Here is a 12,663-nt window from a genome sequence, read left to right as displayed (position 1 = left end):
CTTCCCAAGAAAGTTTGGTAACTAAATTCAACACCTCCATGCCAAACTATCCCAGAGCAGCTCGGTGAGCAGCTCAACTCACGCCACATCGATAAAATCCATCTAGAGCTGCGCTGCTTTAATAAATACTGCCCCCTCCTCACACTTGTCTAATAATGAGTTGTAAAAATGGTGTTTCCAGCCACTAAAAGTGAGAACTTCTCTCCCGGTGTCTTTGCAAGCGGAAAGGGTATATTAGTTAGACCCATTATTTGATTCACAATCCTTAGAAAATAGGTACGACTTTATCCCGGGCGCCCATAATAACCGGTGCCTACTTCCAGCAGCCAAAAAAAAAACCCCTCAACCCTCCGTAGGAGCCAACATTAGCTATTTAAATAAGGGTTTTCTTTTTTTTTTTGTAATTGCAGAAACTTTTCCTAATCTGACATTTGTTAAAACCCCTTATTAGAAATTATGCAGAAAAAAAAAAGGCAAAAAAGAAAAAAAAAAAGGAGGAAAAAATATGAAATAAAATTAAAAAATGAGCTGGCTTCACAATTACCGAGTCAGCCCATGCAGCCCTTCGCTATTGTAGGGAATGGCATAAAACCCCTCGGCGGCCTATCAGCTCCCTGGCAGGCAGGGGACTGCGCTATTCAAAGCGAGAGATACAAGCTGCAGGGCAAAAACCTGGCAGGTCCCATCTGACCCCCCAATCCCCGGCTGGTGACAGCTCCAAGCTCCATGGCAAATTAGCCCTTCTCACATTACAATTGCAGGAGACAGATTCCATTAGCGGTATCTGAAATTGAGTGGAGAGCTGCTCCGTTATCAGACTTGACTCATAAGCGCCGCTATTAATCAGAGCTATGATAGCATTTATATATTTCAAGCTATCTTGCCGCCGCTGTGATATTCCGCTACAAAGGGTTGATGGGACTTAGGGAAGGGAACAATGGAGCTTTCTGGGAAAAGCAGAGTAAATCAAGAAAGTCTGTGACTTCCGCACATTCTGAAGGGATTGCGGTTTACATAAATTTTCTCCCAATTGGAGATTGAGCTCTTCCTCATCTTACACATGGGATTTAGTTGTCACTCAATGGTAACAGCTGTGAAAAGGTGAAGCGGCCCACCGCTCAGAATATTGCCTCCGCTTTTAAAGCAATTAACCCATGAACAGGAGGATACCTGGTGATATCAAAGGGATTAAGCCAGGCAGTGCATTATTAACATTTCCTTGAACTAATTCTAACTCTGACTAGCTGTCAGAAAAGGCTCTTCAGTCTTTAAAAAAAGGAAAAAAGTGAGGTTTTTTGCCCTGCTTTCCCCCCCTCCCCACCCCGCTTTCCAAATGAAGCAGAGTTATTGCAGCCTAATGTGAGTACTTTAGAGCAAAATGCAAATGAACAGATTGGGTAATGTCTTCAAACAGCCTGAACTCAGTGCTGGTTTATTATAGGGAAAAGCAGAGGGGGGAACCTATATATATATATGATCAATTAGCCAGAGTTCACGGTAGATACTCTTCTAAAAGCAAAACAATACTTGAGTATCTTCCTTTCTTCTCTTCCCCCCTTAAACTTTGTGACCAGTTACTAAGCATAAAACCTTTTGAAACAGTCGAGATCTTTGCACTGTGCTACAACAGTGCTAATCTACGATAATCTGCAATCTGGAAAAATCCAAACACGTTCTGTAAGGAGATTCCTCCTTCCCTAAATATTGCAATATTTTAGTTTCCCGTGATGGTCGAGGGGGCACCAGCACATCAGGCGGGAGGGTTCTTCTCCCATCCCTCCATCCTCCCCAAACTACGCCCCCAAAAAAGGAGTCAAACTATCTGGGGGCAACTCCTGCTCCAGCAAACATACGTAGACAACTTTTCCCATCACCAGTTAATTTTTGGGGGGCATCAGCCACAAGGTCCCTTTGGAGATGGCCATGAAGGTGACCAACCCTCCTGATGCTCCAACACATCTGGTCTTTATCAGAGAGCTTCCCACGAGAGCTCCAGGACACACACCATCGGAGCAAGGAACCTCAGCGCCGTCTCCAAAACACCTTGATGTTTTCTAATTGATCAAATCATTTTGATGATTTCATTATTCAACACGCCTACCGCTCCTTTTCGTTGGCGACAGGAGTTGGCTCCAGTTTTCACGTACATTGCTCAGAAGGTTTGTGGGGCAGAGAATATATATATATATATTTATATACGTAAATCCAAAACTTAACATGATACCCAAAACAGCAAACCGAAGAGACATGAACAGCTTAATTTAATGCAACATCTTCCCTTTTCTCAAAAACCTGAGTGCGACTCAGTTGGAATAAAGCTGGCAAAAACTTACTAGAAGCACTTGGGCAATGACACTTTCTATGCTGCTACTGCCCCTGCAATAAATTAGCTTTTTATATTTAGATACAGCAAAACAGCCAAGCTATGAAAGGTATGTATACAAAAAAGATGCATATAAAAGCAGGGGAAAGCATCCTGTTGCAACAGAGAGTGCAAAAAATGCATCATCTGTGCAAAAAATGACACTTTGGCAATCATATTATAAGAAGATAATTGGTTTACTTTGTAAACTTGCTATGCTTTGCCTCCCACAGTAAAACAAATAGAACAGTTGTTTAAAGCAACAATCCCATAGCCGCACTGGCTGCATCCTAAAAACACAAAGCTGCTCCCCCCCTGTTTCAAAGCAAAGATGAATTATTTGTTTGAGTTACAAGCAGGCTGAGAAAACTCTTTGTAAATGCCATTTTACGACAATTACAAGCAATTTATTAAGACTGTGTGGAAGCGGGGGGGGAATATATTTGAGAATGAATTCAAAGGGGTAAACAGTTCATTCGGTGATAGCCTGGATTATTGACAAAAGGGCTTTTTGCATCGCTGTGGTTCAACTTTGTTTTAAAGGGCACAATCCTGGCTTAAAAAAATGTAATAAAATGAGTAATGTAATAAAATGAATCAAGAAACGAGATGCTGGGGTTGCTGCCCATGGACTGCGTGGAGTCATCACCTGGTAAAGGTGAAATCTGTTCGAGGAATAAATTCGATCCTAATCCCGCACACGCCGTAATATCCCAAATAGCACCCGGCTGTGGAGGGAACCGCCGGTAAAAGAAATTGCCCTTATTTGCCAAGGAATAAACTTGGGGAATGCTTCTTATACAGAAAAAAAGAAAGAAGAGTCAATGGGAGGGGGGGAAATAAAAAAAAGGGAGATATTTACTGTATTGGGAGGCACAGAAAAAACCCCCGCGAGGGTAAACAGCAAAGCTGGTGGGGAGAAAAGAAAAGGTTTTTAGAGGTTAAGTTCAGGTCAGACGACAAATGAAATTGTAACAACCCAACTGACATCGTATAATGTCTTCTTCCCCGCGATCAATAGGGCAGCGTCAGCCCCATTTCCATAGAGATGGGTTCCTCCCGCCGCTGCTCGAGGAGCGAGGTTTGCTCCCCACGGATGCCGAACTTCAGCAATTATTTGTCCGCCTAACATCTCCATATCCTCATATTAACGGCCGCGTTTCGGGCGGCACGAGGAGCGGGCGCTTTGTTGTTTTGCTCCGGTCACCATATCAGCGACATTTGAATTAAATCACAAATACCGGGGGGATTTGATAGACCGGTTTAGGTCCTTTGTGAGTAGGGACAAGTCCGGTTAAAACCAAAATACGCCGCGTTCAGATAGTTACGGCTTTTACACGCACGGTGCCAATAAACACTTTACGAATTCTTTTTATTTTAAAGTAGACGGCAATAGAAAGAAAAAGCTTTTTTTTTGCTAAATGAATGTCATAAAAAATAAATCAATTTTGAGGTGTTTAAAAGGAAACACGTAACACTGTAATTTGGCAATAATTGATCCACGCTACCTAACGATTCATTTCCAAAAAATCAATCACTGCTATGCTGAATAATTGACCCTGTCAGCGCTTTGTATCCACGAAGTCATTTTCTATAAGTCCTAATAGTTTCTATCATCTCTCCATTCCAGGTTTTCCGTTCTTTCACGCAAGCTTTAAATCTGACAGAAGTAACAGTTTCCAAGTCCAATTAAACAAAAACAATGAAACAATATCGAACTTCTAGAAGTGCAAAAATAATCCCCAAATTTAGCCTGCGATTCCTCTCTGGCATCCCCTCGTTTTCTAAAGCGATGATCGCATCGTTTCATACACACAGAACGGGCACATAAGCTAAGGTCAGGTTGGTCTTTAAAAAGCAGGATGGATCTTCATACTGATTGCAATAACAGGAACAATCATCATTAAAATATATAATCAGAACTCAATATTTATAATATTTAGCAACTCTTTGTGTGAGTTTTTAATAGAATAAAAGAAGTTTTGCTTTAAGGCTGCGGCTGGCGCTGTGAGGGCAGCGCCGCTTCCAGCTCCCCAAATACAGGGTAAAATACAGGATATTAAATTAAATAACACCGGCTTAATTACAGGTATTACCCAACAGTAAAAGCAATCATTTTAAACGCCTATAGGAATATTCAGGAATTACTTCAGCTATTCCAGTGGGTGTGATTTGGAGCTGATGCACTGAAAGGGGATGTAGAAAAAGCGGCTCTGCGGCAGAGGGAGATGCAGCCGGACAGACGGACCCCACGGACCGAAGTGATCGCAGGGATCTGGGGCTGTGGTCTGTCCCCCCCATTTATTCCCATTTATTTCTCAGAGAACAAGTGAAACTCAGAAGGTTTTCCCAAGTGGCAGCGCAGCTCTGGCAACGGGTGGGTGAAAAGGGCTTTTGTCACAATAATCTCAGTAAGGAAGAGCCCCGTCTTATCCCAAAGCGCCCCGACATCACTTCGGATTTTCACTCTTTACAGCCCAGAACCGTGCCCTATTTTCCCCCCCCCCAAAAAAAGAAGAACATCAGAAATTGTTTGTCCGTGTTGCGCTAATCCTCTCAAATATGGGCCAGGTTGAGGTTAAGAGCAGCCAGAACTCGCACATCAAAGAGGAGCGGGGTTAACAACCCCCCCCCCAAAATAAAAGCACACGTGCAAATGCTGATTGTTCCCTTTTCTCCCAAGGTTAGAGGTTTGGAAGAAGTGGATGGGCTGGGGCCGGTGTCCCCCCATGCCGGGGGATGGCACTGATGAGGATGCTCGCTCTGGTCCATGGGTACCAGGGGCAGGCAACTGCCCGTCCGCCCCCGCCGGGAGCCGCGATTAAACCGAGTTCACGCTTTCCCGATAAGGTGAAGCTCATCCTGTTAATTTAAACAGACCATCTGCATCTTTCGCGAACGACAAACTTCATTAGTTCTGGTTAGTTAAGCCGAGCGGTGATTTGTGATAATGAGCCCGAACAACCTGTCACGTCCGCGCGAGGGAACGGGCGCACTTTTTATTACGACTATTATTATTATTTAACAGAAAGAAAAAAATTCAAAGGAGCGAGCTTTTGTGCAGGAAAGAAGGTCAAATTCAGAATAAACTGCTGGTAGGTTAATCAGAGGAACTAATTACAGCCAGAAAGGGGAACAGAGGGAACCGTCGGCAATGTCCCGAGCCGGTGGGGAAAAGCCCGGCCTAGGAGATAACGCCCCCCGAATGACTTTACCTGAAAACCGTGTAAAAAAGCAAAGAGGCGGCAGCTGCTCCAAAGAAGCCACAGAGGAGATGGACTCGGCAAGCGGGGGAGCCCAGGGGCAGCAGCCCCAGCGCCAGTTTGGCCAGCAGCGTGAACAGGGGGTACCCGGGAGGGTGCGCGACCTACGGACAGAGCGATAACGGGGATGTAAAGGGGCGAAATTCTGTGAAATCAGGACAAAAAGTATATCAGCTGGGGTGGGTCTCTGAGGGGCACCTCTCTTCTTTTTATACCAATAACTCTGCAAATATATATATATATATATTTTTCCTTAGTGGATTTGGCTCCACGTCTCGCCCATAATAACGAGGCGGCGAGAAAAGGAGGTGCCACGTTTCATTAGCGCGCCTTAAAGGGCTCCTTGTTTGGGTTCACAGTATATTAGGGTCATTCAAAAGGCTGTTTTTTCCAGCTTCTCGACTGTTTTATTGGTTCGCAAGTTGAAAGACCACACTGCTATCGGATTACCACCGCACTGACAGTCCTAAGGTCTTGCCTAAAGGGATCATGCACCATAATAAAGTTTATTAAATAATAAAACTTATTAAAATTGTTAACCCGATTTATTTTATTCTCCCCAGCTTATACAAAATTTGGGTTGATAATAAGCCAGCTACTGTATATACAGTAAAGCCTTTGCTTTATAATTTAGTTTAATTGGATTTAAAACTTGAAGTAAATTGTCGCGTGCTGTACTTATAAGTTAGTAAAAACTGTGGTTTGAAAATAAATTAATCTACTTTACTCCATGCTTAATTAAACTTCCTTAATTCCTAAAACTGTTAATGAGAGCATTGATTAAACAATAAAACTAATACTTACTCCAAGCTCATATGCGGCTGTGATCAGCTCCCCTGTGAAAAAATAATGTAAAACCAATAATTACTATTAGGAAATGACACTCCTCCAAAGTTTTCAAAATCCAAATGCTTGCATTGGGGTTTTGCATTAATTTGACTGGATAAAACTGTAAATCTGTAGAGATTTAACAGCATGAAATTTTCTAAGAATATTTTCTCCCTCTGATGTCATTGCACAAAATATCTTTTGTGTGTTTTCGCGAGACTTTTATGAACAGATAAGTAAAAATATAGGTAGGCTCGGGTAAAGAATGGCCCGAGATGTTCACAACGCAGGCATTTGTGCGTGTGTGGTTTTCATTTAAACCCAATTGACTCCATAACTTCCCAGCACTACAGTTTGCAGCGCTTAAGCTGCATTGTCTCTAAAACAACACGGTTGTTTCTCATTAAAAACCCCACAGCTTTATAGTATTAAAGAGGGGGAAAATACAATCTGCATCTACATATCTGGGAATGCTGCTCTCCCATAACATTCAATTAATTCTTGCAGCTTTTGCTTCGCAAGTAACTTTTGTACCTGTCAGCCGCTCCCATTAGAAACACCATTTACATTTTGCATTTCATTTGCCTTTTATGCCAGGAGAAATTACCGCCACAAAAAGATCCGCGTTGGCATAATAGTTAATAATACTTGGCATTTTTAGAGCGCTTGACACTGAAGCATTTTGCAACGCTCCCGAGCGGCGTATATTTAACATATTCAATAGGCACAACGCATTCGGGGACCAAGGACACAACCAAGTTGGGACGGAATTACAAATTATGGTTGATTTTCCTTCTTTCCCTCAGATTTCATGATGCAATTTTGCAGAGCTTGGTCTTACTAGTCCAGCTCATTTTGCAATGGTCGTGGTAGCTTCGTCCCATGGTAAAGACACAAAACAAAGGGTAGCGTTGGCTTTAAACGCTAAATTAATGATGTTGTCATATCCTTACCATCCAACGCAAAGGAGGGGGATTGTACAAACGGCACCTTTAAATCTCAACACTCAGTAAATAATATATTTAAAAAGTAAAATGCAAGTTTCAACCCATTGTGAGACGGCCCCGAAAAAGCGAACGCAATGGGAAAAGCACCCAAGCTGAGCCCTTTAGTGCTCAGCAGCTCCAGGGCTGGGAAGCGACCGATCTCCTGCATGCAGCAAAGAATGATGCTCATAAAGAAAATCCTAATTTGGGGGTTCCCCAGGGGTTAAGGGTGGATGCCATCGCATCACGGGGATGCTCCCAAGCCATGCATGGCTCCATCTTCATTAAAGTCTCTCTGGGATACAGCAAAAACTGCATCTAAAACGGCTAAAGATTAAGTTCACACACGTTGCTACGTTATCGGTTCACATCACGGGCAAGAATAATTACAAAGTGATACACACACAAACCAACCAGAAGAAATAATAGAGGTGGATGCCATTGGGACGCTTTGAAAGCCAACGGCACAACTTTGACACGTAAGGATGAAGGATGAAAAAGTCAGAAAACTCGTAAAAATCAGTTCACAAAACACCCACCACTTCAGGTCAGGTTAATTCTCCATCACCACCCACATACCCAAGCAACACTTACAGCCTCTGTGGGCAATATATGTGACAATATGGGCTATATAACTGCTGAGCACTATTATTAAATGACAAAACACACAGAGGAAGACTACAGCACCCACAGACTTGATTTCAATATATTTCTCACGAGAGACAACGACCTGCAGCGTCTTCAGACGCCGGATCATATTGAAGAGTTTATTCCTGTATCATCTTGGTCTACATAAGTTTCTGACCGTCCAGTTTGATTCCCCACTAAAGGTGTTCGGGCAACAGGTCTAGAAATGGATTTATCCCCAGCAAGGTTGGGAGTTGATGTCTGGAACATCAGTGGGAAGGTTTGGTGTATCTTTATTTTTTTCAACTTGACTTTATCTAATCCTTTTTAAGTTCCTTTAACATCCGTGGATGTTGTCGAATCAGCTCTAAAATTCATTCCTTCCTTTCTTTATTATAACACTTAGTAACACGGGAAAGCTGCCGATGAAAGCACCTATTGCCTTTGACATTTTCAGACTACTGCAAACTTCGGGAACAATTAAAAATATATATGATTTGCTAAAAAAAAATAATATATATATATATATATATATATATATATATAGGCTCCTTGCCTGAAAGCAGATCCAGCAAATCCTTCAGCACCTTTACTCACACAAGGAGCTTCAGCGCTTTTGATGGCACAAGTTTGAGCCCCGTTAACCAGGGACAAGCAGGGACCGTCCCGGGGACTTTGGGCGGCGCTGGAGCATCCCATGGGAATCAGGGAAATAACCCAAAAATAAACCAAAAGGGGAGATGGGGAGCAAGGTCATGGGCTAACAGGGGACACCGTGTTGAGAGGTTTCCTCTAATGTAATTCCCTGTTAAAGCGTTCAGCCCCCAATTCGCCCACTCCTGCGACACCTCTGCTGCACCCCCGTTTGCAGTATGTGCCCCATTAGTGTCCTTGGTATTATTACATATATGCTTGCATTTCTATACATGCAACTGCCAGGCTGGGAAGAACCAGATGCCTCCAGAAATTAGGGAAAGAGCAATTCCACCTCCTGCCCCCAAAATGGGATAAAATGAGCACGATAACCCAGGGAAAGCGGGGTGAACCCCTTCCCGTGCTTCCTGGACCTACTGGGGTAATTCACATCAAGCAAGGAATGGATCCCAGCGCCGATTCATCACCTCATTGGGAGAATGCGCATCCACCTTGTCACGGGTGCTAATGGTTATTTGCATCCTGGAGGCAAAACCCAGGCTCAAATACAATAAAAAAATGGGTTGCCGGTGCTTCAAACAGCACAGAGCACAGGCACCCTGTATGTTCATAAGATGCGTTTCCCATCGGGGAGCACTTTAAAAGACAATACGGCAATAATGGTAAATATATCGATGATCATGTATAAACTGACATGACCAGAAGGAGCAAATCCAGCCCGTTTACACACTTGGGAGCAGAAGCAAAAGTCATTGGGGTGCTAGTCCACCTCGTGTGGAGTGGGAGCTGCAAGCTCTATGGAGAAGGGATTTAAAAAGTAATTCTTTTAATATAGTTCTGACAACAGGGCCCCTCAGATTAAGCACAAGAACTGGGAAAACAGACAAGTTTGCATCAGTGTCCACCTATGTACCAAATTCCCTGCTCTGAGAGCCAGATAATCAGGATGAGGTTTGTGTCATGAAAACAGCTCTGTCCTGTTATCTTTAAACCGAATAACCCTCACTAGAATCACTGCTCAATGTTACATTCGTGTGTGAAGAGCTGCACTGAATACAGGCTGGACAAAACCATCCTGCTCTTACCAAGCCGTGCTGTCTTTCACGTAACTTTAAACAAAATCTAACGGAACATTATAAAGACTTGGAGTTAAAACATGTATCTCCCCCTCCATGCATACCGAAGCTATAAAATAAATGCTTTATTACAAGTCCATTCATTTACAGGGAATTTAAGGCACAGCTTGGATCCCAAACCAGCCATGGCCAAGAGCTGAACAGACCCACTCAGTGCTCATCTGAGATACAAAAGAAGGAAAGTGTGCTGGGTACCTTCTCCACCAAAAAGAATTACAATAAATCAAAGCAACCCTTACAAAATCCAAGCCCTCCTATCCCCAAATCACAGCTGTACACATGCTGCAAAAGCCAAGTAATTTTTAAGCACCAACAAAACTGCAGAAGGACCAAACAGGAGAATTTTGTCCTGTTTGGGATAGTCCGTCACTTTGGTCAAGTTGCAATTCCAGAGACACAGATCCAGAGATTCCAACGTGGCCACACAGAACAGAGAAAGCGACGGCCCCAAACCCAATCATACAATCATTTAGGCTGGAAAAGACCTTTCAAATCATCCCACATCTGGTAGGACAGCACATCTGCTGCAGGACCCCGAGGGGGACAAGCGCCCCCCCGAGGTGTGACTGTGTATGGGGTGGGCACCCTATGGGGGCAGCAGTGCCCCAGCTCTGGGGGTGTGCGCTCCAACACAGGGTGTTGTGGGGAAAGCTCTCTATGGGGGGGTTGCATTGTGCCAGTCCCTATGGGGGTGAGCACCCCATAGAGCGACTGCAGTGACACAGTGCCTGCGGGGCAAGAACCCTATGGGGGGACAGCAACCCTATAGGGGGACAGCAACACACCGGGACCTACGGAATGAGGAACCCTATGGGGCAACAGCAACCCTATAGTGTGAGCAATCCTATGGGGTGACAACAACCACGCAGGGTGACTGTAAATACATCAGCCCCTATGGAATAAGCAATCCTATGGGGTGACGACAACAATATGGGGTGACAGCAGCACTCAAGCCTATATGGAGTCAGCAGCTCTACAGGGTGACAGCAATCCTATGAGGTCACAGGAACCCTATGGGGTGACAGCAATGCACCATGAGCAATGCTATAGGGTGACAACAACCCTATGGAATAAGCAACCCTATGGGGTGACAGGAATATCATGGAGTGAACAACCCTATGGGGTGACAGCAATGCAAGAGCCCCTATGGGGTGACAATAACCATATGGGGTGACAGTAATGCAAGAGCCCCTATGGGGTGACAGTAACCATATGGGGTGACACCAATGCACCAGCCACTACAGAGTGCGCAACCTATGGGGTGACAGTAATGCAAGAGCCCCTGTGGGGTGACAATAACCATATGGGGTGACAGCAAAGCACCAGCCGCTACAGAGTGAGCAACCTACGGGGTGACAGTAATGCAAGAGCCCCTGTGGGGTGACAATAACCATATAGGATGACAGCAAAGCACCAGCCGCTACAGAGTGAGCAACCTATAGTGACGAACCAGGCACTACAGAATGAGAATCACTATATGATGACTGAGATGCACCAGCCCCGAACGGCTCAATCCCCCACCACCCCCCGCGAAGGGTAGCCGCGATGCACCAGCCACTACGGAGCGCGGGTCCCAGTGGGGTGCCCCCACGTCCCCGACCCACGGGGTGCCCCACCGCCCCTCCCCGGCTCTCGGGCGGGCTGGCGGCGCTGGTACGTTACCCGCATCCCCGCCGGGCAGGGCGGGCGGCAGCGTGACCGTGTAGAGAGCGGCCACGGCAGCGCCCAGCGCCCCGGCAGCGCCGCCCGCCCCGGACCCGCTCCCGGCCCCCGCGCCCATGTGCGCCTCTGCGTCCGCCACTTCCGGGTTCGGTAGTGCGGCGGGCGGGCCGTGCCACTTCTCCGTCCCGCGGGGGGAAGACGCTCCGCTTCGCTCGCCTTCTCGCTCCTCCCAGGCCGCCTCTCTGGAGCGCCCGTTATTAACAGCGCTCAGATCAGGAACAGGCAGCTGCCGCCGGCTTGTTAGGGCGATTAAGCTCAACCTCCCGCCCTCTTTCTTCCCCCCGCCGAGAGGAGTTGGTACCGCCAGAGTGGGCGGGGCGGAGGAGCGCCCCTCGGTGAGTGCGGCCGAGCGGCCGGGCGGCACCACCGCGGGGCGGGGGTGGACACGAGGAGGAACCACCGTGCAGCGGCGGGGGGGGCGGGAGCGGGACGGGGCCGCGGTGGCGGTTGCAACGCGGGGAGGTGGCGGTGTCTCGAAGCCCGTGGGTTGTGCTGTGCCCGGGGCCTCCTGGAGCACCAACTTTTAAGTGTGTTTTAAATAGCGCTGTGTGACATTCATGTACGAACATACAATCATGGAATCATTTCAGTTGGAAGTGACCCCTCAAGATCATCGAGTCCAACTGTTAACCCACCCCTGTCACTACCTCATGTCCCTGAGAACCTCATCTGTCCAACCCTTCAGGGCTGGTGACTCCAGCACTGCCCTGGGCAGCCTGTTCCAATGCCCCACAGCCCTTTGGGGAAGAAATTGTTCCCCACATCCAACCTCAACCTCCCCTGGTGCCACTTGAGGCCGTTTCCTCTGCTCCTGGCGCTTGTTCCTGGGGAGCAGAGCCTGACCCCCCTGGCTCCAAGCTCCTTTCAGGCAGTTCAGAGATCAGAAGGTCTCCCCTCAGCTCCTGTTCTCCAGCTGAACCCCCCCAGGTCCCTCAGCCGCTCCCATCACACTTGTGCTCCAGCCCCTCACCAGCTCCGTTCCCTTCTCTCAACTCGCTCCAGCACCCCAAGGCCTTTCTTGGCATGAGGGGCCCAAACTGCCCCCAGGATGGGAGGTTTGGCCTCCCCAGTGCCCAGCACATGGG

General features: G+C 46.5%; 1 protein-coding gene across 1 annotated transcript in view; it reads right to left on the bottom strand.

Moving 5' to 3' along the window:
- TMEM260 (transmembrane protein 260) overlaps window positions 1–11,680 on the bottom strand; it is a 37,746-nt gene extending 26,066 nt beyond the window's left edge. Inside the window, exons 1-3 of the mRNA XM_065839195.2 lie at window positions 11,519–11,680; window positions 6,430–6,461; window positions 5,578–5,729 (exon numbers count right to left, since the gene is read on the bottom strand). Of these exons, the coding sequence (XP_065695267.1) occupies window positions 5,578–5,729; window positions 6,430–6,461; window positions 11,519–11,636 (302 nt within the window). The 5' untranslated portion in view covers window positions 11,637–11,680. The remainder of the gene's footprint in view (window positions 1–5,577; window positions 5,730–6,429; window positions 6,462–11,518) is intronic.
- Window positions 11,681–12,663: the final 983 nt, after the last annotated feature.

Source organism: Patagioenas fasciata, chromosome 5 (genome assembly GCF_037038585.1).
Source record: "Patagioenas fasciata isolate bPatFas1 chromosome 5, bPatFas1.hap1, whole genome shotgun sequence".
Taxonomy (NCBI): Eukaryota; Metazoa; Chordata; class Aves; order Columbiformes; family Columbidae; genus Patagioenas; species Patagioenas fasciata.
This window is presented reverse-complemented; position numbering and strand designations above follow the sequence as displayed.